The sequence below is a fragment of the Streptopelia decaocto genome, assembly GCF_964273445.1.
Source record: "Streptopelia decaocto genome assembly, chromosome: 6".
Classification (NCBI taxonomy): Eukaryota; Metazoa; Chordata; class Aves; order Columbiformes; family Columbidae; genus Streptopelia; species Streptopelia decaocto.
The window spans coordinates 30176392-30202595 of record NC_138660.1 but is presented as its reverse complement, the minus strand read 5'-3'; the positions used below and the strand labels follow the sequence as shown (position 1 = coordinate 30202595).

General features: G+C 42.4%; 2 protein-coding genes across 10 annotated transcripts in view; one reads left to right on the top strand and one right to left on the bottom strand.

Moving 5' to 3' along the window:
* NBEAL1 (neurobeachin like 1) overlaps nucleotides 1-16542 on the bottom strand; it is an 84338-nt gene extending 67796 nt beyond the window's left edge. For 5 of the 8 annotated variants that reach the window (XM_082057125.1, XM_082057117.1, XM_082057121.1 and 2 more), the window contains exons 1-3: nucleotides 15704-15794; nucleotides 14873-15175; nucleotides 2134-2225 (exon numbers count right to left, since the gene is read on the bottom strand). In XM_082057125.1, the coding sequence (XP_081913251.1) occupies nucleotides 2134-2225; nucleotides 14873-14923 (143 nt within the window). In that variant the 5' untranslated portion in view covers nucleotides 14924-15175; nucleotides 15704-15794. The other 3 variants (XM_082057118.1, XM_082057120.1, XM_082057119.1) reach the window with 3 other exon arrangements.
* A 453-nt stretch (nucleotides 16543-16995) lies between these two features.
* LOC309441161 (uncharacterized protein) lies at nucleotides 16996-25821 on the top strand. Of its 2 annotated transcripts, XM_082055647.1 has the most exons (9): nucleotides 16996-17181; nucleotides 17283-17386; nucleotides 18627-18802; nucleotides 19064-19126; nucleotides 19728-19822; nucleotides 20631-20899; nucleotides 21518-23398; nucleotides 24577-24694; nucleotides 25487-25821. In XM_082055647.1, the coding sequence occupies exons 2-9, from the start codon at nucleotides 17305-17307 to the stop codon at nucleotides 25689-25691; spliced, it is 2889 nt and encodes a 962-aa protein (XP_081911773.1). In that variant the 5' UTR covers nucleotides 16996-17181; nucleotides 17283-17304; the 3' UTR covers nucleotides 25692-25821. The 2 variants fall into 2 exon arrangements, with proteins under 2 accessions (XP_081911773.1, XP_081911772.1); XM_082055646.1 differs by having other exon boundaries at nucleotides 16996-17386.
* The last annotated feature ends 383 nt before the right edge of the window (nucleotides 25822-26204 follow it).

The following is a 26204-nucleotide window of genomic DNA, read 5'->3' as shown; positions in this document are numbered from 1 at the left end:
CATTTCACTGAAAAATACATGGTAGACGCACAAAGATGGCGGTAGAACTGAAGCTGTATAAGCCTATAAGCTGCGTAACTGTATAAGCTCTACTTATATAGTCAAATCATACCACTTGATATGCTCATCCTCTATATTTACAGATTTCCTAATGCTGCATTAGGTAGCGACTTTCAGATTTCCAAAGCAGACTTCAGGAAATTATATATTTTGATGTATAGACAAAACACTCTTATGAGTCAAATCAGCAAGTGACAGCACCAGTTAAAAGTCCTTTCAGAAAAAGAAACAAAAAACCCCAACATACTAACAGTTTCATTACATGCTAAAAAAAGCCATTGAGTCCACAGGGTCCTGTGGCCCCAAAAGAAGTCACTGAAAATCAGTATTTGGTGGTTCCACACTGACCTACTTGCTCTTTTATGCAGCCTCAGTAATACCAGTTCCACAATATAAATTGACAAATTGACAAATCAATTGATAATTGCAACATAAATTAACAAATCCTGGAAAGATGCCACTTTTCACATGCCTGATTATCTCACAAATTCAAATAAGGGCAGAAACTGCAATTCCTTGTTAATTCTAGTATCTGCTCTCAGTGTCATTTTTAATCCAGCCATCAAAGCACAGGAATGATTTGCCTTCATCCCGACGCAGTTTTGATACGTTTTCTCTACATCTGTTACGCGAATGAGTCTAAATCCACATGTGCCTATTCTTCCAGACTAAATCACTAATCCTGTCATTAACCTCAGAAGAAGACACTATTTTAATGCTCACAAAGCGATCATTTAGCACAATGAAGATGCTGCTGTTGTTCTGCACAACTAAGCTTCATGTTTGTTTTTTAACTTTTATTATCTTTGTTGCTGCTAAAAAAAACCCACATAAACAAACAAACTAAAAAACAGTTAAAACCCCCAAAGTACCACTATACTCTTCTCTTCCACTGTTCAGATTTCAATATTAAATAGTATGTTAAAGATAAAAAGTTTATCCTTTGACACAGGTTTCCTTAACTAAACACAGAAAGATGCATTTTGGACACTGCAAAGAAAACAGATCTTCTGAATGAGCACAGAATTAATTTGAAGGTCTTGCTTATTGATAATAGGACTATATATTTTGCATTCATACAGGCATGAAGAAAATTTTAATACAAAGAGCTGAGAAGCCCAGTTTTTACCCACTGAGATCCAGTTGCAGCATTCTTCGTTTCCTTCTAACAGCGGAGGCTATCGCTTACGCTTCAAACAGGATCTGACCCAAGCCTATTACAGAATTTCCATTGATTTCACCAGGGCTTGGATCACAGCCATCGTGCAGGGAGAGCCACTCTTTGTGTTCAAATACCAGTAGCAATAGCAACTCTAATACTGACACCAGTTCTTATGATTTCTGAATCCTACATTAGTTTTTTCTTAAAACCCTTAGTTCAGGCAAACATCTCAAAAGCAAGATAAAACATCCAGTGTCTAAGTTTCTACTCCTTAGAGCACAGCAGACAAATTCAAGATGCTAAATATGGAACTCTGAAATTAGACTTCAATGACAACTTATGATTGTGTCTGAGAACTTGTGGCCAGCAACACAGGTGAAGTCAGCAACACTCTTGCCCTGAACTGAAGTCTTCATTGATATAAACAAAGAAATCACTTGAAAGTCTATCATTCGTACATATTTTAAGTTTTAAAAGGTTTTCAGCTAAGATATCCAAATCTTTCATTAAGCATTTAATCTCATCTTTAATCTTGAATCAACTCCTGAAATAAAATTACAAAACTCTTTACCCATACCTTACTTCTGCCGATGCAGATACCAAGCACTAATACTATGTCGTATGCAACATTTAATGAATACTCATTCAAAAAAATGCGTAAGGAATAATTATTATATTTCTACAAGCCAGAACAAGTGAATATGCATGCCATCTCCTGATACAACACAAATACCAGCATTTGCCTAGTTTCATCATTCGCAGCCCAACTTGACCTTCAAAAGAATGGGAGCACCACTCAACTAAGTCTTTCTTGCGTTTCAAGGCAGTATTGTTGTTGAAGAAAACTGGGCTCTCAGCCAGGTCTGTTTCAGTTATCAAAGAAAGATGAAAAGGTCTGTAAATGTACATACCTAGTCGGCAGCTTCTCAAAGTCCACATCCAGAAACTGTTCATAGCTAGAAACAAAACTGTCCAACCAGAGCTTCAGGTAATCTGGATCTTTCTGTAAAAAAGAAGAGGAGAACATCAGGCAATATTGCACTCAAGGTTATCCGTCCACAACTAGCTTGAATGGAAAGCTTTTCTTCAATGCATTTCAACTGGGAGAAAGGAGAGAATACACAGATTTTTAGGACTAAAATAAAACAAACAAACAAAAACAACCCCAAACAAAAAAACAGCCCAACAAAACCACCTAATAGAAGTATGCCACCTTTCCAGAAACAAACAAAAATGAAGACTTTTGTCTTAGAAGGACACCATTCCAGGAAAAAAAAAAGCAACTCAATATTTAATGGTTTTGCTACAAATTAAGACATATAAGTTATTTCAAAGATGCTGGAAACAGAAGTTAAAAACAGCTTTCAAACTTTGAATCTGGACCAGGTTTTCCTTTTACTTTATTAGCAGCGATCAGCTCAGGCCCCATGTACCAGTCATCTGTTGAAAGATGTGAGAAATCTAAATTTTACGAAGCAGTTTTAAGAAAGGAAACTTATAATGGTGTTACCCACGGCAAACCACACAAAAATGTTCATTAATAAAACATGGCTAAACACACACCTTTCTGAAGACCAGCCTCTGTGTTTCAAAGGCATCTTATATTTTCCCAAACCAGAAGCGGCATGACAGTTTAGGAGAAAAACTGTCTTTTTACATTGGTTTAAAATTTGAATTTCATGATAAAAACAGACAGTAGTAATGAGCATCAGCTGCTTCCTTCAATACCACATACACTGCAGTTATCCTACCCAGCACCTTCTTGATCTTGAACTGAACTTTTTTTTGACATCAAGTGCTGCCATATAATCTGAGATTTAAAGTCAGTGGATTTTAGAATTTATTTCTGTTGAGTTCTCTTCCCACCACCTTTTCAACTCTCCTCTGTTTCCTCATGACAGAAATGGTAAACTAAATTAACAGTACAATAAAAATTGACCTAATTTTAACATGAATACATTTATACTCTCCAGTGCCAGATCAACCTTCCAAGCCAGTACTTGTTGCAATCTGACAAACATGTATGTTACCAGGCGGCAGAAGATTGTAGCCGGTGGGTATGGTAATATTTCAGATGTGTGTTGCTACTGAGAGCAACAAATCACTTAACTGCAACCCCTGCTCCAACTGATTCACTCTAAGTTGTTAGCTACACAGGTATATCTGCAGTCTCTGAAGGAAGATGTGTAACTCAGCCAGACCATAATAAAGCACCTGAAATACTCAGAAGCCTTATTACCAGTAAAAGCAGTGAAGCCTGTGGAATATATTATCTTATTCCCCACTTGGATAATTACCCTGTTGTCATTCTGCAGACAGGTAGCTGGAGGCTGTATGGCAAACAGCAGCTCCAAATTGTTTCCCGTGTACGCCATGCTCTGAAAACACCACTTACAGAGTGATATATGTTTTGGTAACACACCACAAGGACAAACCGTGATAAAGCAATTTTCGATTGGTGTTCTTTTCCAGCCCCACCACATACGCTCTGCAAAAACGCCTTTTGAGATCAGCAAGAAATGCAGAAGCAAATTTCTAATTTGTACACAGCAGTAAAAGCAGAAAGCAGCTGTATGTGGTAATAAAACACCTTGTACTAGTTACAACTTTTAATCACTAGAAGAGAAAATGTTGATTTTGGAAACCTTACAGTTTTCTCAGTCAAAGTCTAAGAATTTCATTGATTTACCTGAAGCTTGCCTAACTTTTGAGGACAACAATTTTCTGTATCTTATTTGAATAATAATTCATACATATAAACTGCATGCCTTAAAACTTCTGGAAGATAATTTCTCCACAGCTTGAAATACCCAGAAGCTAAAAATCTAACTTAAGTTAGCTATTTCTCTTCATAGTGACAAACTGAAACAACCACCAGAGGTTTCACAAGACGATCTTAAGGGTGCCATTGTAAGGATATGTGTGAATCTTAAAGAACAGAAAGTAAAAAGCCATTTAGTTAACAATTATGCACAAGCCACAAATCTGTAGAGCCTAAGCTTAGGCATCTGAGCTCAACATATTGTAACGAAAGCCTGTGAAACTGCTATAGCAACACTCATTCACCTGCACTAAGGAAAAAAAAAAAACGTATTTTAAGCCTATCACATCAAATGTAGCTTATACCACCTGGAAGTGAAAATACTTCCTTGTTCCTTCCCTCCCTTAAATACTTTTGGTATTTAACCAAACTAAAACAAACAAAACACCCGCAAAACAACACAACACCCTTTGGGCCTCCATTTTCATAAGATCCTTTTGGTACAATAATAGTTGAATAGTTGTCATAGCTCTTTGCACTTTAAAAAGAAAGACTGCCAGGTCTGAGCAGTATAGTGTTTCTAACAGGTACCTAAAACACCAAATAAAACACCAAACACAGCACCACACCGAAACCCCCCACAAAAGACTAAGAAAGAGTGCGCATTTCTGTTGGGGTTTGTGGTTGTGTTTTTGTTTGGTTTTCTTTACCAACACAGCACAATGCTAGAAAGAAAAAAATGTTGCAAAATGAAACCAGTTGGTTTTCGCACTCACATACCAATATTGTGGCCAAACACTGCCAAGCAATTAGCAAGTATCCCAAGTGTGTAACATTTTAACAGTTGCGATATACGTACATACAAACTCTAGTGGCTGTCCTTAGACTTGGCGTATCTGGGAAACAAGCTCTCAATGCCAACACCAACTTTAGTGGTGAAAACACCACTGAAACTAGAACAACCACTGATAGGAGGAGCAGTCTGATGCCCTCTGAACGATATGACATTCTCTAAGGCAAATCACTAACAAGAAAATATAACTAAAATCTACACTAACTTGGGACGGGCTCTCTCGTCTCTGATATACTAAATTACCTAGAAATTACAACAGCTCTAGTCTTTATGAAGACTGATTAAATGAATGACAAAGAAATGTTCTAATCCAGTCTTTTTTTTCAGTAAATAGTTTGCCTATACAAGAGGGTCAACAAGAAAAATCATTTTTTGCACCAGTAATAACATCTTAAAAATGGATAACAAGCCAGTTAGTATTAGACTCTTACAGTTTGCTTTAACTTGAATGAAAACATTTTACACAAGTCTGGCATTGAAGTCCTCACACTGCAAGTCTTTAGACCTGCGCTTGTGGACTGCGGGTATGTTTACCCAGGGTTTCAAATCCACACTATTTATGTTTTTATATACATTTTGCTTTTAGATTTAACAGTAACTTCCATTTCTACTATGGCTCCAAGCAAGCAGACACAACCAGAAGGGCAAAGCTCAGTACAATTTTTACAGCTGTGTTCAGGAAGCGTGAGTTGCTAAAAACAAAAGCCGGCTCTGCCCAAGGCTGTTTGCAGTGTCACATTCCATGGGCTAAAGGCAAAAATCCCTGCAGGGCAGTCCAGAGTCCGGCTGTCAGACAAGCCTGACTTGTCTGATGGGACAGTTGTTTGAAGTCGTTAAATTTAACATGCAGTTATAAAATAGCCGGCCGGGTCCGGCCACTGTGCGCAGCAGCCTGTCAATCTTCAAAGGGAATTGCAGCTTCCAAGCGCTACCATAAAATCTCACCGGCACTGGTATTAAAGCAAATAATCCCCTGCCCCCAAGCATTGTATTTAAAATATGAACAATCCCTTGGTGTTAAGGCTGAATTAGACCTACAAAAAATCAGCGTTAGGAAATTAAACACAAAATGCTGCCTTTAGATCACTGGCGAGTTTAATAGTCTTAAAACTAATTGAAGTAGTCTGCATAATGCAGAATTGTAGAACATTCCTCACCACTGTCTGAAATAAACTATTCATCAAGGGATTAGAAGGTTTGTTTTAAGGGAGCCTTTTCCTCTTCGTGTTTCCAGAAATGAGGTCAGAGTTCTGTAAGTAACACTCTTGTTCTCTATACCCTGCTTTATTCTCAAGAGCTTTGCCCATTCAGTACAGTGAATGATGCAGTATCCTGTGGAGAAAAAAATTGCACCTAAGTCACTATACTTGTGGCCATTTTTGAGACCTGGGTTATTATACACAACAAATATTAAGGACCATCCTTCTCATCATCATATTTTCTCTCCCAAATTCCAAGTTTGTCCTTAAAGCATGTGAACACCACAGATCTAACTAAAATTGTTACAAAACAAACAAACAAAAAAATAAACCAGGAACTTCAAATAAAACATTTTCCTTCCTTGCTTCTCAGAACATTCTAAACCATTTAACCTTTAGTTCCCTTGAATCTTCAGTCATTTATAATGTAAAATGTTGATTCCAGCTAGTCCTAAATTCAGCAAAAGCAGCAGTAAATGAATACCAAGTTTTCTCGAATTGAATGCATTAGCCAGGCAGCTATTGACAGAGTTGCTAAGGTGACTTACAAGCAGCCTGCACATACCACAGCCGCTTGCTACACAACTCACGAGGATTACACCACTGGAAACTCTGGGCCGATGCCTCACGTTTGTCGGTCAACATTTCCAATCGCTCTTCCACAGAAGAGTGATTCTTATAAATTCTTCTTTCCAATACAAGTGCTACCTTTTCAGCCTCTGCCTTCACTTCCTTATGAGTTATTAAATGTCTTATGGGATGCTCCTGCAGGTTCTTATGCAGATTCTGGTGACCGATAATTGACAATAAAAAGAGTATCAATTCTCCCTACATTCATAAATAAAAGCAAACTCATTTGCTGTTTTCATTCAGATTTCAGGAATATGTCCTCAAAGATTTGTCTCAATCTCTATCCTCCCAACTTCAGTCTAAAAGCCAGAATTACTAGGAGGGTATTTTCCATGGTAAATTGCTATCTATTAGGTAATTGAAGGTTTAGCATCTGCATGATTTTATGCTCTCTTTCTGCTATGTAACAGTAGTATTTAATTGTTAATTTATTTTGAGGCTTTGTTTCTGCCTCCTTCAAATGTCCTTTACATAAAGCATTCAAAAGCCTTTAAACCCTTTGTAATTTAACCTCCTAAACATCCTCACTGTTTTAAAATATGCTTTGCTTTTAGACACTAGTACAGTTAAACTTAATTCCTAATTAACAGCCATAGTTAGCAGCGTTACTCAGTGGTCAAACAATTATTTAATGCCACTTACTCCTACTCCTTACTATAGGTACATGCAATCCTCAATCATAAATCAGACAAACATCATAAATGCTTTAAATATCAGAGAAATCATCAACAGACATACTTTATCAGCATGGAAATCTAACAGCTAATGTTTAGAGTTGCAGATGCACAGAGGACCCTTAGTGAGATGTCAAACTTCAAACAGTGTTTATGGTTAGAATAATCAAGTATAGTTCTAACTTGTTGGTGTTTCCTGTTTACCTTCCATCCTCCCCTACTAAAGCTTCCCATTTACTACAAGATAAATTGGAAAAGTTAACTGAACAAAATGACTTTTTTAAAAAAAACAAGATGCTTATCTGCACTGCTGAGATGTGTGCATGCTTTGGTGGGTGTTTTCTTTCTTACATATATCTCTTTCATCTCATCAGCTCAGTAATTAAAGAAGCTCTTCTCTTTTCTATGGCAGCTGTTTAACCTTTCTGAAGCCTGTAAATATTTTAACAGTATCTATTGACAACATTTGGATTCAGGCATTAAGCTACAATGCTGTTCAATGGGCAGCTGGCAAGCCTTTCTCTCATTTCCGTATTACAGCACAAACATATTGCATATTTGAGCTGATTCCGCAATATTATTTTATCAGGACACATGCTATCCCCGGATATGAACCAGATGACCAAGTTAGAAGTGCCATAATTCGGAAACCACACAACAGCCCAGTGTTTGTTAAATTCACTCTTACATTAGTATGTCAACACACAGAACCAAAAGTCTGTGTTTCTAGCTTTGTGATAAATCATTCCATTTAAGAGGCACTCGATTTTTTCATTTCCATAAAAGCTTGATCTGAAATAAATTTGTTGGTATGTTCAGAACTGAACATTTCTCATTTGTTCTGTAAAGCACTAATCCACAAACGTGTGAACATGTAGAAATTTCAGCCTTATGCTGGACACCAGTAAAACTCTAAACTGTACAGCAAAAGCATGGACAAACCTCAGAGCAGCTACATATATGTATTGCCAAATACATTACCGAATGATAAGAAGCAAAAATAATTTCTCTATAACAAGCAAAATGTGATGGTTTTCTTCCATCTCTCTCTGTTCAGGTCTATGTGCTGTCTCATTTGAACCTGAAGTCTGCATGCTCTGTGTCAGTCCCTGTTCTGTGTCTGAACAACCATCAGCACAAGGTTGCCCTGCTTCATAATTAAGGAAGGTAATGGCTACTACAAGTTAAGAGACCAATGTCTTGCATGTACATGTCAGTTATTTATATGAAAAGTTCTATATTTATAAATACCAGAATTACGTTAGTTGTTAGACTATGAGACATCTCTTTAAATAGCAGACAGTGAATTCAGAACTGAAAACCAACAGCTCTTGTTTATCTATATCTATTCTTAGTTCAGCATCTCACAAAGACAGAACAAAGATATTTCCACCAATACATGGCCACAAGTGACATGCTCTATTACAAGTTATACTCTCTCAGAATGCAAAGATTTAAAACAATCTGCAGAAAAGATTTTACACAGCAATTGTTTGATGAATTTTCACTCGCTAGTTTTAGCAGAGGCAAGAATTTACACAACAGTGACTTATGAAAAACTGCTTTTACTGAACACTTGGTTTGCTCAAGCATTCATCTAGCTGCAAGCTGAATACTTCTTTATCTAATATAACAAAGGCAATATATAGTGATGTGATATGAATCACTGGCCAATCGGCAATGGTACAAGAAGGAAGATGCACACAGTCAGGATGAGATCATATTTGGGGTGCAAAGGTCAGTGTTTCACACAGGGTTCACAGTTGAACAAGGACAATATTCTTGTTGAAATATATACATCTCACCACAACTAAGTGTAATTTTGGTTGAAATCACGTTTCTTTGAGAAACACAACTACAACATCACTTAAGTGAACAAAGCCAGTTCAATCATCCTGCTTTAAGCAGACCTACAATAGTCATGTCTAAAAGCTGATCTCGTCACAAATGATTTTAGTTTATTTACAAATACTGTCTGATTTTATACAGCAACAGAGGTTAAAAACATCTTACAAGCAAAAACTCAGATTAACTAACATACAGTGATTAATTATCCCTTGCAATTTCTTCGGGAAGGTACACATTCGCTGTCACTTGCTGAGCATCCTATTAAATGCCCAAATCTTTTGATGCAGGTGACTGAGGGATTCAATTGAGCTATAAAATACTGTCTGCGAGGCCGTACTTTGTAATACAGTAATGAAGGGACGCTAACGTACCAGCAAGATTCCTTTTGTCACTGACAGTTAGTAGGTCAGCTTAGCAAAACCGTAACATTATACACTGAGAGAACTGGCATGTTCTTGCTCCAAGCCAACTCTTTTGACTATCAAGATGGCCCTCTTTTTTGTTAGCTTTGGACCAGCATAAGGTGGTTGATGCTAACAGAATTCCCCTCAAGGAGCACATCCTTGAAAGGATCACAGAAATTTATTCTCACAATTCAAGGTCAAATTTATCTGAATTCTATATAGCGTGTTAGAATTAAGATACAGGAACGAGGAATTAATGGAAATCATTCTCTTTCACAGACTCTTCTCACAGCGCAGAGTACACATTAATTCAAATCACCTGTTTAGTCTTCATAATATAAATGTAAGTTTAACTCAACCCAATTATGTTTATATGTTAAAAGTTCAACTTCTAAGTATTCATATTGCAATAGCCTTCTGAACATGGAGACAGCCACATAATTACAGACAGGCTGGCACTACCAGCACACCACAGTAGAACTTCATTCATCACAGTGGGCAGCTCTTGACTAACAAAGAAATCATGATATCTCCCAAGACCACTTATTTTCTCATCTAAATCTTCTTCTGATTTCTGTAAGGCAGGCTAAAGACCCCACAGGAGGACAAAAATAACTCAAAGTAACAGGGCTCTAACCACTATAGGACAATATATACAGTCACATGTAATGGGTTTTTTCTGTCCAGTTTTTGATCTAGTACTAGAAAATGCTCTTGAATAAAAAAAAAGTAACACATCTCTTTCTATGCTACAGCATTAAACAATAAGGTTTTAAAATATATAGAAATCCTTCACCATGCCAGAGAAAAAACTACAATATATTTATCTCAATACAATCAATTTTTGTCAAAACACAAAAGAAATACAACACAAGAAATGCATTTAAGATGACAGCTTATACACAAGTCTGCTGCTCTTAACACAGCAAGGGATGCGATTGTCTCAGCTATCTCCGGTAGTTAAACCAGAGCCTTACAGTGAGCTTTACAGCTGCTAACACAGAGTCCCTACTGTATTAATGACACTAAGTTTGAATGTCCTCTCTTTGAAATGTGAAGTGCAGGCTAGAAACCGGCTGAAAGATAGACTCTCAGCTTTCCCTTCAAACTATTATATCACCTATAAAATAGGGAAGTGTTTAAATGAAATCAGGGTTTTACTGAAGATGAGAGTTAAGAAAAAGCTCAGAACCACTGCAATACAATGAAAACTGAAGGTTTCCTGAGGTGCACATGGCAGCCAAGTGTCAGCATTTACACCTTTGAAACGCCTCCTGAAGATAATTGGGATTTTTTTTTTTTAATTTAAATAGAGAAGAAAAATAATCTCTTTCCATATAAAAGGATAGCTGATCACTTTCTGAGTAAAATAAAAAAAAGACAAAGCACATCAGGATTTCTGATATAAGAGTCTGAAAAACCTACCAGAACAACTGGGGAAGATTAAATACACGTAGTTAAAATCTTGCAGATAAGACACAGGTTCAACCTTTTTAATTTCAATCTGCACTAACAGTTACTGCAGAGGATTATAAACATGAATTAATTTGGTATACTGATACATGACTAACATCTAAGACAAGGTTAACCAACTAATACTATAATAGCAATATTATTACAGCCATGGTGGTCTGAGGCTACAAGTTAAAACTGGTAGAGACGGCCTCAGTCACATGAACAAGAAAAGATCACAGATGCAGACGAAAGCATGTCCTTCTCCCTGACTACTTCAGTTCACCTAGTAAAGCTCTTCTGCCATACACTTACATTACTATTTTCAGGTATCTGCTGCATTTGCACTTACATAACAAGTGTTTCATGTCCCTGTGTAGGTTATTGAAGGGTTTGAACCGACAATCAACACACTTGATACTACTACTGTCTACCTAGACTACTGGAGAAAATTTTTCCTAGTGACTACTGTAGAATAGGTAACACAGGCCCTTTCTGCATACATAATTCAACTATCTTGAAATGCACACGTGCCTACATTTGGGTGAGAGGACAGCAGCTTACACCCATATCAATATTCAAGTGTATAACAGCATTGTACAGAGAATTGAACGGGAAAACAAACAAACAACAACAAAAACCACAGTTGAAACTGAAAATCATGAAAAAACATACCAGCAAGCTGCATCCTTAACAAACACCTCAAGGCAGGAAGAGCTCAATCCACTAACAATACAACACTGCAATACAACCCCAGTGACTCACATCTAACTTCACTAAATTTAATGAATTTTTAAACTGCTTCCATGCATCATCAGGACCATAAATCACGTGTAGCTACTACTTTCACTGGGCATCTTAAACAGCAGACTGTGATCTGCAGCTTTGGAGCTCTTGCCCTACAGGATAGCTTTTAGGGGAATAGGAGCAGGAAAAAAGAAATCCAACCTTAGATTAGAAACTGCCAGATGAAAAGTAACTGTAAAAATGAACTTTTGCAGCCACTGAAACATAATCTTAAAAGAAAGAAACAAAGAAAAATAAATCAGCTTATACGTGGTATCAAAGACTGCTTCTGCAGAGATGCTAGTGACATGCTGCCGTCTGACCAAATCTCCAACTGCTAAACTTCAAAAAAGGCAACGAAAATAGAGAAATGCCTTCCTAATATTACTTTGCACAAAAGTTATTGTAGCAACTGGCACACTGCCAGCAACGTCAAGTGATCACAAGAGTCGTGACCCAGGATAGATAGTAAGATGGTAACAGAGCATTATCCATCACCTCAAAGTTCTGGACAGCATTGCTGCTGTAGCACAGGGTGCTATATTTAACTTACTATCACAAAAGACCTGATTATCTAAAAAAGGCAAGACAAACAAGACTACTTAATAGCAATAATCTGAAGCATCGCACAAAAAAGGAGCTTGATTTCATTGTAGCTAGCAAGGCTGCAAAAGCTAAAGCCACACATTTAGGATTTGTGGCACAACAACTTGACAGCTTACTCAGGTGTGGCTCTCCAACAGGTTTTGCAGTTTGGAAAAATTGCCTGGCTTCCCTTCCCAGGATGGCACAACAAGGTCACGACAGCGCAACATACAGGATTTGCTACTACACTTTGCTAGGCAGTGCCAGGTAGAAAGAGACTTCTCTGTGTCCTGTCACTGCTGATTATTTATTGCTACACCTTCCCATTGAGCTAGATGCTCTGAGGAGAACAACGTACAGCACACATATGTTTTCAATACATGACGGAACACTCTAATTTACATTTAAGGTTTCACAACATTTTACATCCTAAGACCTAACTTCTTCAGTTGCTCTTAACTTCAACAAACTTAATCCGAGATGAAATACTGTTATACTGGGTGCCTGCCTCAAGCAGAACAAGGTATCGTTTTAACCTGAACCAGTTGAGAGACAGAGGGAAAAACCAGTTTTGCCTCTAGTACTTTTTCAAAAAGTGAAGACTCCTTTTTTGGAGTTACTCTGGTTGACTTCAAATTCAGAAGACAAGTTTTTTAATGTAAAAAAACAAAACAAAACAATTTTCCTACTTAATAACAAATCCTTATCAAGATACGAATCCACCTAACTATGCCCTTAATATATGGATCTGGAAGAAAAAAGGCCAAAAATGTCACTGAAAGCTCACGGAGGCTGACTATACATTTCTTTTTTTAAAGGTCCATCCTCCACCACCTGAGAGCTGACTAGACCACATAGACATCATTCCCATAAAGAAACTGAACATTCTCTAAGTGAGGTAAGCACACATTTTAACTAGAACTCTTTTATTTATGCAAACTTCCTGCTATCATGCAGCCAAAACAGAGATGGAAAGCATACAATTGGAATGAAAGGCTCAAGCAAAGGGAGAGTAGGTATAAGACAGACAAAAGAATTTTACAAATAACTAAGGAGGAAAGAGACAAAGACTGGCTGGGCACAGGAATTCAGAGCTGGGCTCATCTCTGCAGCCCTGCGTCTCCCAAAGCTGAGGAAAGCCTGGATTCTTGGAGTCTGTTCCAAGCGCCTTTGTTCTTCTCACACCGATGAACTCACTGGCAAAACATCCATCTCCTCCAGCGCTAGTCCATTTCCTACTGCCATTGGCATTACTACATTAGTTTAAAAGGCAAAGGTCCATGCAAATATGCTTCAACCCAACCGATCTCCCACACGGGTAGCAGAAGTCATACCATGCTGTTATGTTTGCACTAGTTTTATTTTTAACTACATACAAAGCATTAGGCTTACAAACTCACACACACACAAACGAGAAAAAAAATAGGAAAAGCTACAGTTAAGACTACTTTGTGCAACCTTCATCCACTGCTTTGTGCACTGGTGTTGTTGAGATGGTCTGTACTTAAAACTATGCTCTCAAGATGGGCCTTCTCTAGAAATGAACTGGTAAGAAGAATAAGAAAATGATTGTTTCACCCTTTATGTTTGAAGAGCAAAATAAACTGTGATACATACAAAGCATGAGACTGCAAAGAGAAAAGCCAAAGAAAACCAGAGAATAAGGCCACCAAAAGCTATCCTTGCCACTGAGTTCCTACATGGCAGTAGGCCAGTCCTTTCCCTTGCCTTTACAGTTATTTTTCGTACATTCCTTATTTTACAGATATCTATTTAGATAATCTGCAGTACAATTTGTGTACATACTCAGCGTGCCCAGCAGCAATTAGGACCTGTGCTTTAAATACATGAATTGTTCTACACTGCAAAATGCCAATGGAGACAAGATGGTATTTTAATAACATTCCTACCAGGTGAAGTAAATTAATTATTAATGGAGTAAATTATTATTAATGGAGTATTTAGATGTTATAGTGATAACCAGCAAAGGAAGACTCGGGAGTAACTTAAATCCGCTCTTTGGGAAGGCTTTTGCTAATCTAGTTTAAATGAAACTGGAACTGCACAGAAAACAGTAGGTATAAAGCTAAATACTACACAGCTGTGAATTAAGTGAATACAATATATCTTAATGCCACAGCCCTACAAAAGAAAGAATTATGTGAGCATATACATTCACATAGTTAAAAGATACAGCTACAATAACTGCTTGAGCTGAGCCATGAACACTGTGCAATTCACATCTCGCACACAAAAAAGCCCAACCTGAACAGCAAATCAAGAGATGGGGTTGTAAATAGTCTAAGAAGTGCAGTTATACCCTTAAAGAAACCAGACAGGCCTATGCAACTTCTAAGAAAAAAAAAAAAAAAGTGTTAAAAGATGTTAAAGACACATTTTAAACACCTGACTTCCAAAGAAAACAGGAAAACGACAAACAACCCCCCCCAATATTTACCTTACTGCAGTAAAGCATCCAAAGCTCATACAGCCTCTCTCGGGATGCCATTCCTTCCCTTCCTTTTTTTCGTCAATAGCAGCTACTTTTCTTCAAGATCCTACCATGCTCAGTTCCCAGGTGCAATTTCCACAGTTTTTGCTTTATTATTACGGTTATACCATAACCCGAGAAGAAGTCAAGGATCCAAATAACACAGTCTCAGTCTCTCCTTTTCGGGTAAATAACGTAGCGCAACACAAGCGACTGTAGACAAGTGCCAAGCATGTCCGTTCTTTGCCAGAGCTCCTTCGGTTTTAATCTCTGAAAGTGAAAACACACCCCTCAGGCTTTTGGTGGAGGAAGGAAAAAACAAATCCGTACTTAAAACCCACAGACGACTTGGGGAAATAAGCAGCGGCAGGTCGCGCTGCTTTCGTCTCTGATAGTGTTACCCCTAAGGCGCAGAAGTCTGTTTTCTCCATTTTGTGGCCCTTTTTCGCAGGGAGTCAGCGGGGGAAGCAGCCGGGCTGCTGAGGGGACGCGGGGGAGGCGTCGCTGGGGACGCGGCTCAACCCGCACGCCGGGACCCCGGCCCGGCACTGACAAGGGCCATATCCTCCCACTCCCGGGGTCCGCAGCCGGCCCCGGAGCCCGGCGGGCCCAGGCAGCGGCGTTTACCGCAGATTAGCAGCTGCCCAGGCAGAGACGCCGGCCGCGGCCTCTCCCGTTCCCCCGCGCTGCCCCGCCGCCCGCTCCCAGGCCACAGCAGCCGCCCCGCGCCGACACCGACCGAGCCCTCGGCCTTCCCCAGCTCCCCCTACGCCACCGCGGCCTCTCCCCGCAGCCTACCCGGCCCACGGCGGGTGGCGGCCGGGCAGTGCCGCGCGGCAGCCGGGCGGCGGAGGGGGCCGGGCCTCGCCACATCGCCCGCCCCGCCCGCATTCCGGCACACGCCCCGGGCCGCCGCCGATAGGGAGGGGAGAGGCCGCGGGCGCCATCTTGGCTGCGGGCAGGGGTAGCGCCTCCCTCGTAGGCGGAGCGCTCGGGGCCCGCCCGGCGGCTGTGGAGGGGCGTCTCGTTCCGGACCGCTTGCCGGACCGGGGGCAGGCGTGCGGGGGCCGCTGCGGAGAGCCCCAGCGGAGAGCCCTAGCGGCAGAGCTGCTGCGCAGCCCACGGCTCCTCACTTGAGGGGCAGCCGGTCCCGTGAGGCGTCCCCACGATTCCCGCGGGAAACCTCCGCGCCGCTTTACCAGCGATGAAGGACATCGAGCACATACGTGTGCTTCACATATGCGCCATAGAGTTTAGGAGCCTGGATAAATAAATACATAACACCTGCTACCACTTTAAGACAGCCCCGTTTGCAGAGCTTGCTGTCAAGCGTTGTAATAAATATATACTTTTTCTCTGTCAGTATAAGCCGTGTATGACCAACTAGACCTGCAGAAGGACGCTTCCGGTCCAGCCCCGGCGCTAAATAAGAAATGCTACTTCTAAAACCCTAAAACGTGGTTTTAAGAACTTAATAATTTTCCGATTTTACGGTATTACGGGCTTCCCTGATGTGAGAAACCAGGATAAATTCTTACATGAGCTTGAGACACTGAGGCACTCCAGGAGCGTTTTAGCTCGGCGTGCCCGGGTCAACCTGGCGGCAGCAGCGCCGAGACCCCGCGGAGCCGCCTCCCGATCACGGCCTGAGCGAGGTACGTCCAGCCGGGGAGACAGCGAGGCCGCAGCGCCCGAGCAGGAGGCGTTCCAGGGTGTCCTGTGCCCGGGAGGGCGGGCAGCTCCCCGCGGCGGCAGCGCGGCCCAAGATGGCGCCGCAAAATGGCCGCACGGCCCGGCCCGGCCCGCCCCGGCGGCGCGGGTGCCGCGGTCCCGCCGCACACGCAGCCCCGAGCGACGGGGGAAGTAATGTTCCCGCTTCACTGAACCATAACGGGAACAAAACATTCGCGCACTCCCAGCGTTCTCGCTGCTTGCCCGGCGGACAGTTAAAACACGCCGCTCCTCGCGGGGCGGAGCGAGGGGCGGGCTGCCTGCCTGCCTTCCCGCTTGTATTCAAAAGTCTTCCGGCGGGCAAGGCTCGTTTTGCCCGGTATCTTTTTCCTCTGGCCGTGGTGGGGCACAGGCGCCCACCGTCCCGCGGGGCTCGCCGCGCCGGAGGGTGCCGAGGCTGCCGCCCCGCTCGCAGGCGAGGCGAGGGGCGCTCCCGAGGGCGGAGGGACCGTTGGTGGGGGAGCTGTAACGGCCCGGGCGCGGTGCCGGGTGTGTGCGGCCGCGTCCTCCTGACAGGCCCCGAGGAGACGGTAAGGTCTCGGCCGGTAAGTACTTTCTGAAGAGAAAAAGGTGGGTGCTACCGCTGCTCCGCGTTTCTCTCTCCAGCGATGGCATCTCGGGAGGCTTTGGAAACGTCCTTCTTCAGCCTGAGCGGTGTGAGAGAGCGGATGCGGGAGAAGAAACATGGAGCCTTGAAGACTGCGAAGCTGAACGCCTCACTTGCATCAAAAATCAAAACGAGGATCATCAGTGAGTGCATTTTACCTTTTAGTGTGTACAGAGGCTGGCAGCTGTGGCAGCTTGTAACCATTAATAGTGGCTTCTCTGTCTCTGGGTTTCTAGTGAATTCGGTACCCTGCAAGTAGCAATCCAAAGCGCAGTCTGAAAAACAAATGCAAACTGTCTACAACTGCCTGAAAGGTTGTAGCATGGAGGGTGTTGGTCTCTTCTCCCAAGTAGCAAGTGACAGGACAAGAGGAAACGGCCTCAAATTGTGCCAAGGGAGGTTTAGATCAGATATCATGAAAAATTTCTTCACTGAAAGGGTTGTTGGGCATTGGAACAGGGTAGTGGTGGAGTCACCATCCCTGGAGGGGTTTAAAAGCATTTAGACAAGGTTCTTAGGGACATATTTTGGTGACAGTGTTAGGTTATGGTTGGGCTCAATGATCTTGAGGGTCTCTTCCAACTGAGATTATTCTGTTATTTTATTAAATGAGTGTCAAGTGCCACTTGAGGTGCCCAAAGGTGTCTGTGACCAGTAGGTTTAATGCAGAATATTTGAAGCAGCAGGTGGGGCCATCACAGGCTGCTGGGGAGAATCTCAGATGGCATTAGACAGCGGTGTCTGGGTAAGGTAACTAAGCCCTCAGGGTCCAAACAGCAGAAGTAAGAGGTGTTAGAAGTTTAGTGTCGATGCAATCCTGTGCGGAAGCTAGCCCAACTGTGATTTGTTTTTATAGGGAAAATAATGCAACAATAGTACAGGAGATAATTTGGACTACCTTGAAAAAGTTAAATATTTCTGTTACTTTTATTTGTTTGTTTTGAAATTGGGAAACATGGATCTAAATCTGCTTAAGGGCTACTATGGAGGAAAGTAGGTTTTCCTTCCTCTTTTGGATGGAGATGAGGACTCAGAGCTATAAGTGACTTGTTCAAGTTCAGCAGCATATCTTTCTAAACTTGGCACCTGACCACACCATGTTTCATTAAGAACTGAAGTAGTAGCTTGCTGATTGAGCATGAGGCTGGAGATGGTGTCTGTCTGAAGCATTGCAGGTTATTATGGAAAGTTTTTCCTGCTGTTCTCTGGAGACTTCAATTGCTGGAAGGAATTAAACTGCTGAATTTGTGTCAGGGCTATTGAGTTGTAGAGAACTGAGCCTGAGGAACGCTATTCTGGGAAGAGGAAGCAGTGTGATGAGAGAAGGGGCATAGATGAAAAATTGGATGCTGATTCTGTATGATATTTCTCTATCTCTTACAGACAACTCCTCCACTATTAAAATCTCCCTAAAGCACAACAATAAGGCCCTTGCCCTGGCCCTCAATGCGGAGAAAGCCAATGCAAAGCGGCTCACCCAGGAGAAGACCATCTTGCAGAAGGAGGTGGAGCAGTGTCACTTCCAGAATGCTGTGCTGCGGCACAGGCTCTGCTGTCTGGTATGGCACTAATGGTGTGGCTGGCATGGGGAGGGGTGGTGAGCAAGCTATGCAGCGCTAGCATTTCAGCCTGGGGAGAGGGAGCTGGCACTGATTGCCCATACTCTTTGCACATGAAAAATATCACTATTTAATTGCTTACTCTTTCTACCTAGTTGTGTTCTCCCTAGAACATGCCTTGCTCTGGCTATCAGCATCCTGTTGGAATAGATATTTTGATTTAATATCTTTGTTTTTTCTTTTTTTATTACCTCAACACAGAACAACACCCTGAAAGAAATTGAAAACCTTATGGCTGCAGTTAAGATGGACCGGCTGTCTGAGGTAAGCCATGGGAAATGTGAGCACACTGCTCTGGGAAGGCAGGTTGTGTTTGGCTCTGTCTTTTGTTTTGTCTAGCCTGCTCACTTCAACTGTTTTTCTTTGCTTGCTTGAATTGTGCTGGCTGCATCTTCATTTTTAGCTCGGTGTTAATCATTTCCAGGGTAACATCTTCTGTAGGAAAGGCTACAGTTTTAAACTGCCTTCCTCTGGGTCACTGGCTGCATTGGCCGGTAGGCTCTTCTGCTATGACAACTTGTGACTTTTTTCCCATTTATTTTTTTAAAGTGTTGCCATGGCAACTTGGGATAGGGAATAGGACATTCTTCCATATGTCCTGTCTCATAGGTGGGTGGGAAAATATTCCTGCTTCCTACTCTCAGAGTATCTGGACTAGTTTAACGTCATCCTTAAACCTGTAGAGACCGAATCTGACTCCGCTGCAATTTGTTCCATAATTTGTGCAATTTTCAATGGGAGAGGGTCACCAGCGGTATTTGGCATACTTGCCAGGATGAAACTGAGCTGCTGCTATTTCTGTGCAGGGCGTCGCACAGGACATTGCAAGAGCTTTAAACCACCCTTCCATTTCTCTGCTTTCCAGTTCAACACAAGTTCTATATTCTTGCCCAATGGCCGGAAGAGCAGCACGACTGAAGAAAGCTGGGCTGATGATATTGCAAATGGTCAGCTTCTGAGGTGGGCCTTAAAATGTCAGATATTACCAAGCTTGTCCTGAATATCTATATACTGAACTTCCCCTTGTGTTTTACATGTGTGCTCAGTTGTCTGTTTTACATGAGATGTCTTCTCTAAACCACCACTGCCTGACATCTTCCTTTACTCTGTGTCTTTCTGCTGCCACTCCTTGTTTTGTTTGTCCTAATGCCAAGTCTATGCATAAACTGGTCCTTCTCTGTTGCTTGAAAGTGCATTGCTTTTAGGCAGTTTTTCCTTTGTAGCTGGTAAGCACTGCAAGATTTTCTCAAGAGAGTGAGTGCCATAACCGGCTGCTTTGTTTGTTAGGTATAAATGCTTAATAGTCATCTGCTTGTATGATGTAAATTTGTGTTTTGGAAAGAAGGTCAGAACAGAATCTCTTGAAATACATTTGAAGTTCTGTTTCTCATCTATCGAGTCTCCCCTTTGAACACAGGGAAGCCGTTGGAGCTGCTCACACACATACCTCCAAGCAGCCACATTGGTGTTCCACAGCGACGCCAACCTGTAGTCAAACGTGTGCACTGGAAGGCATTCCTTCCTTGTTCCCCAGTGTACTTTTCTCCTGCGTCTGTGTCTGCAGCAGTTTGCTTTCCTCATGAGTTGTGCTTGCACAAAACTGGGCAATCTGTCCTGGCAGGGCAGGGTGTGTTCTTCAGCACTTGAAGCCTTCAGAAATGTATTTCAGCAGCTCTTGACGGAGGTGAAAACTGTAGCTATTCTGCTGGATTCTGGGGCCTGTCTCAGGTAATGAACACGCTCCAGTGCCGTTATTCCTTCCCACCAGGGCTGCAGGGATGCCAATGAGGGTGCCCGTTTCCAAGCTCTGTGATGCAGGGCAGCAACGTGGCAGCTCCACAGTGGTACAGACACCCTCGCTAGATCTTCAGAAACCTGCTACTAACGAGCCCCTGGAAACTGTGCCTGTTGCCTCCAAAGACACTTTGCCACTAGAGCCTGCTGAGAAGCCTCAGTCCCACCAGCAGCAGAATGGGAACAGGCAAACTGAAGCAATGGAAGCACAAGAGGCTTTTCTTGACTCTTGCATCTTTGGAGGTAAATGTGCATCTTCTGCTGTTCTTCTGGTATGACTTCATGTGTTTCTCTTCAGAAATAAATGAGAGCAGTGCTGTAGCTCCAGTTAGCTCCTAACCATTGTTGCAGCAGCTCCTAATTACTGTTAAGAGCTGCATGCTTCCGTGATGCTGATATAACTAGAATTACCTGTACTCCAAAATGGGATGTCTTGGTGGGGATATTTGGCATGCTTGCAATAGCTCAAGATAGCTCATTAGGCTTTCAGAGCAACAGGCACTGAGCTTAGATAAGATTTTCAGAAATGTCTGAAGGTGCAGAACCTGACTAGATGTGCATCTTCCATTCCTTGTAGATTTGCCATCTAAATAATGACTCTCATATAGATCGTGAGCACTCCTAAATATTAAGGCTGGTGAAGGGATCCTGCTTTGGGCTGCCTTTCTGTTCTGAGAGGAGCCAGCTGAGCAATTTTGTTACACAGTATGTTTGGGGAGTCCCTGTAGAGACAAAATCATGCTTTTTCTATGCTCTAGATTCATGGCAGTGTGTGGGGCATGGCTTTTAGTGCTATGGGGAAACCTGGCATTTGCCTGCTGCATTTCTCAGTCTTAGCAATGAATTTTGTCTTTCCAACAGAGGCCTTGTGTGCCACGCAAGAAAACCTCAATAATCTGCCAGCGCTTGCCAGGGAAAGTCATGCTCTTTCATATGAGGGTGATGAGATGGGAGAACGTCTCTTGGATCGTCCCTCACAAGTGCACATTACTCAGAGGAGGAAGCGTTCCACCCTGACTGCAACAAGCACTCCATCTTCTGGTGTGCATATCTCCCCGCTTGGCGTTTCCACTCAGGCAGCTCGGTGGAGTGTCACAAAGGACAGCGGCAGCTCCAGCACAAGCAGCGCACAGCCACAGCTGACATTGCAAAGCTGCCTGGTTTCGCCTATTGAAACCACTGTAATTCCTGATAGAAAATCTTTGGGTAAAGAGGTTTTCTGTGATCAGCCACAGGCTAAAGAAATTGGGTGTGGTGTTGAAACGGACCCCAGCTATAGCCAAGGCCCGGAGTTTGTTCCTGTAAAGGTTAAAAGCAAACGTAATTGTAAAACCGGTGAGAAAGCAACTGTTAAAAAAGCAAGCACAGGAAAGAAGAAAACAAATGCAATTAAAAACAATGCAGAAAGTTGTCCTGATCTACCTCAAGGTGAAGAGAGTGCTCAAAATGCAAAGGAGCTTATTCAGCCAGAAGTTGAAACATGTTCTAGCGAATCTGGAGTTTCTGAGATGAAGCAGAAGGCTTGTGAGGGGGCTTTCGACAGGAAGAACAGGGACTGTGGTGCAAAGGAGCATTCCCGCTCTCATGATAAAGTCCGAGATCTCAGAAGAACATATGTGGTGCATCCAGAACAACTGCATAGTCTTGGAAGTGGTGACTCACTGCAGCAGGAGGAGATCCAAAGTGCGGAGAGCTTGTCAAAAAGCCCACTTTGTACCTTCTCAAGTCATGAAGTTCCATCAGATGCTTCCAGTCTACAAAATTCAGTTTTCTTGAGGAAAGAGACCTCAAGTACCTGTGCTTCGCAAGAGAACTCAAGTGTGAGTGCAAAGAGCATCAGACAGAAAATCAACAGAAAAACTAGAGTAATTAGGCAAAGAGATGACTGTGATAAGAATCTGCCAACCAGTGTGAAAATCCCAGAGGCCAAAGCTGAAGAACAGCCTAAAAGAAGCCAGACAAGGAGGAAAACAGCTATCAGGGAAAGAAGTTGTGGCGATCAGAGAAATAATGTTGATGGTTTTGGGCCACATGTAGATGTTCGAGAAGTAGCTAAGCAGAGCACAAAGGATTCACCAGCTAATCTTAAATGTAGCAGGAAAACGTACATTGTCCATCCTTTGAATCTTACAGAAAACTTGGGCTGTGTCCAGACATATTTCAAAGGGGATGAAATTGTACCTACCATGTTGATTCCTGAGAGCAAAGCTAGCAAAATCCCCAGAGTTCAGAGGATGGTAGCTGCTCAGAGCAATGAAAAACAGACAGAGGACCTTCAAGAAAAGGAGCAAGCTAAAGTTCACAACATGAAGGCTTTGAAAAAAGAGGCTTATGCCAAACTGAAGCCTCAGAGGAAAAGGAAAATCTCTAGTCCTCCAGAGACTGATTCCCTGGCCAAGCAAAGTGTCCTGACAGGGAAGTTTTCCAGCATTACGGATCTGCTGTCTGGGCCAGATGCCTTCCTGGAGGAGCAGATAGCTGAGATATCGCTTGCAAAAAATCTTCTGGATGTTTCGTGCAGTTTTGAATCCTCCTTTGTGACCTGTTCTCCAGCTTCGCCTGTCAGCTCCAGGCTTACAGATGTTTCCAAGAGCTTAAGTACTGAGGGCAACAGAATGCCAGAGAGATCCTCTGTTCAGTCAGAAAGCCCCCTGATAATTAAAGAAATTACTTCAGATGAAATACCTGGGGAAAGAAAGCAGGTTGAGTCAAATTCTCAGAGCACACCTTCACGGGAACCTGGTAAGTCATAGGGCTGGGGAGGGCACCTGTGTTTGGAGATGAATGCCAAAAATCCATGCAGCAAGTGCTTATGTTTTCCTTCCCCTCCTCTGTTTTTTCAGAGTTAAAGATCGGTGTCCAGTACACCATTTACGCTCCCACTTGTGCTGGCCAGTCATGTCTGTGGCTGCATTTACTTCTAGTTTATCAGCATTCTTATCAGAATTTCTGGTCACTTGTTCATGGGTGGTTATTGGGAAAAGACTAGGAGTATGTGCTCTGAGTCCTGTTTTACCACTCCTGTTATCTACAGGGCATGCCTGTCAATTTAGATAATCAATTACTCCAGCAGTTGAAAAGTATGATTTGTTGCTGACCCTGCCTATTAGAATCAGCATTAATTGTGGCACAGAATATGATGAAGATGGCGGGTTTTTGGTCCAGACGGGTTAGCACTGCAAGGATTCAGAGTTTATACCTCTAGGTGGTGTCCTCAATGGAAATTCATCGGGAGCTACCTACATTCTCTTGGTTGTGTTTCTTTGGTTTGTTTTTTAAAAGGATTTGGACGGTGTATCCCTTGGCTGGTAATACAGCAGTTAAGCTGAGCCTTTTTGGGAACTTACTGTTATTGGATACTCTGTAGAGTTGTTCTGTGGGGTGTTTTCTTCCTGTAGCTGTTGACAAACAGGGCTGTTGCAGCTAGAGTGCACTACACTTGTAGAGAGGGAGGGAGTTTATTCTCTTGTCTTCCCTGTCTTGGCCAACTTCACTCTGACAGCTGCAGTGAACCCTGGCAGGGTCCTGTGTCTTGCTGGAAGTCTCGTAGGTTTTTTTGGGTGCTATAAGCTTGCTTTCCCTTCCAGGCTGTAAGGTCCTGGGCATTAGAACTATCAACTATCACTGTTGTATAATTTTTCTACTACATCAGGGTCCAATGATGCCAGCAGTATTAGTGACCTGTATTTTTTTCAGTGAGGAATGTAACTTGGTTCATAAGCTGACTTTTGAGGAGCAGGTCTTGGATTTTTAGACAGAAATGATCTCCTGACTTTAGAGGTTTGGATTCAGGACTGTGCAGTATTCAGAGAAACCTGGTAATGTAGCCCTTCTCTATTTGGCAGCTGTATTTCTTAGGATATCTGGAAATAATTTGGAAACACTTTGATCAACTCACGTGTGAATGTCTCCCTTTGCAGAGATCAGGCCGCTACAGGACTTGACCAATGCCAAGACTCCATCCATCTCAGAAGTGTCAGGGCGCCCATCCAGGCGGAGGCAGGACCCAGGCTGCTATACAGAGCCTAAACTCAACAGGTGGGGCTTTAAACTCTTCCTTCCCATGACTGTCCCCACGTTGCAACCCCTGATTTGCTGTCATGTGCTCACTCTCCAGGGCTGGATACTCTGTCACTCTGTTTTTCTTTAAGTTCCTCTTACCCTTTGTGTTTCTCTGACCCTCCTCTTCTACTACAGTGTGGTTAAGCCAAAATTCTGCATTAGCACAGATGCATGTGCAGGCTTCTGTTAACAAGCTACCAACAATGTTATTTCCCTCACTGAATCAAGTACATCTCTTAGCAGACTGCACCTGTTATACTCCAGTGCTAATGAAAGATTAGCATGAGGATAAAATACAGGCTAATAAAGACAGCTATGTGGAAGCCCTAATTTTACTTGCTGCCATTCTGTGATATCTGAAATTCTATAAAACAACTGAGTAATACTTCAATTTTAATCGGATTTCAGTGAAGGAAATTCTAGGTTTTGAGGAAGGTTCTCCCTTGTGAGCAGGCTGTATTTATATTTGCTTTTTCTGGCAGATACGAGTACCTAAATAAGTAGCTGTATCTTTTCCCTAAGAAACTGTAGATTCAGTACATTTGATGGCTACTGTACAGAACCATTTAACTCCTAAAATGATGACTTTGTTGTTATGCTACTGGGTAATACTGTGTTTTCCCTGAAAAGTGTCACAGTTTGAACTTTCAGTGAGGAGTTGGTTATACTGGGTCAGAAGGTATTCTGTCATAGAGCAAGCATTTCAGTAAAATCATATAAGTATTCAAGAAATGCCTTTGGTTCAATCTAACCCTTTTGGTTCTGCAGTAAACTGAGGCAGGGTGACCCATTTACAAACATGGAGTTCTTCCACTCCCCTCTCTGTAAAAACAAAAAGAAGAAAACTGCCAAAGCCAAGGAAAGGACCAAGAAGATCAAAGAGGAAAAAGAAGGGCTTCTGAAAGGATGTCCCAGCACCAAGGCAGGCAACCTAGTAATGCTTCCCACGGACACGATGCCAGAAGTCAACTAGTGATTGAACAGGCAGCCCCCAAGCTCCTAGGGGCTTGTGCATGTTTGCTAGAATAATTCCAATGTTTTGTATAGCTTATTCTTTATTTTGATTTTAAAGTATGAATAAAGTCTACATGGTCAGTATAAAAGCTTTGTGACATTTATTCCCTGCCTTCCCCTGCTACACGTTTAAATGCTGGTGCGCTTGTCTGCAAAGTCTTGGTGTGCAGATGCTTGTGGCACCCCAGACAGGTGGCTGGCTCTGCCAGTTCCCTCCTGGCCCCACACGAGGCTGGGGACACTACGCGTTAAAGGGCTGATCCTCTGCCACTGCAGATACCCACCAGAGCTGCTGAAATGGTATAAAACGTTGCAGCAGCCCAGGCTCTGACAGCCAGCAGAAGAGGCATATGGACATACTGCCCAGTGTTGTCTCCTGTATGAGGTGGCTTTTGTACAGGTAGAGCAGCTCCCTGGGAAGTCACATTTCAGGTTGACTCAAGCCTTAGGCAGCCCCAGAAGTCAGCTGTGT

Excerpts from the sequence above, each read along its gene's own strand:
- LOC309441161 (XM_082055646.1), top strand. The coding sequence starts at position 17,245 with ATGGCATCTCGGGAGGCTTTGGAAACGTCCTTCTTCAGCCTGAGCGGT. Across the intron at positions 17,387-18,626 it reads AATCAAAACGAGGATCATCA|ACAACTCCTCCACTATTAAA; the intron begins GTGAGTGCATTT and ends TATCTCTTACAG. Across the intron at positions 20,900-21,517 it reads TGACTCTTGCATCTTTGGAG|AGGCCTTGTGTGCCACGCAA; the intron begins GTAAATGTGCAT and ends TCTTTCCAACAG.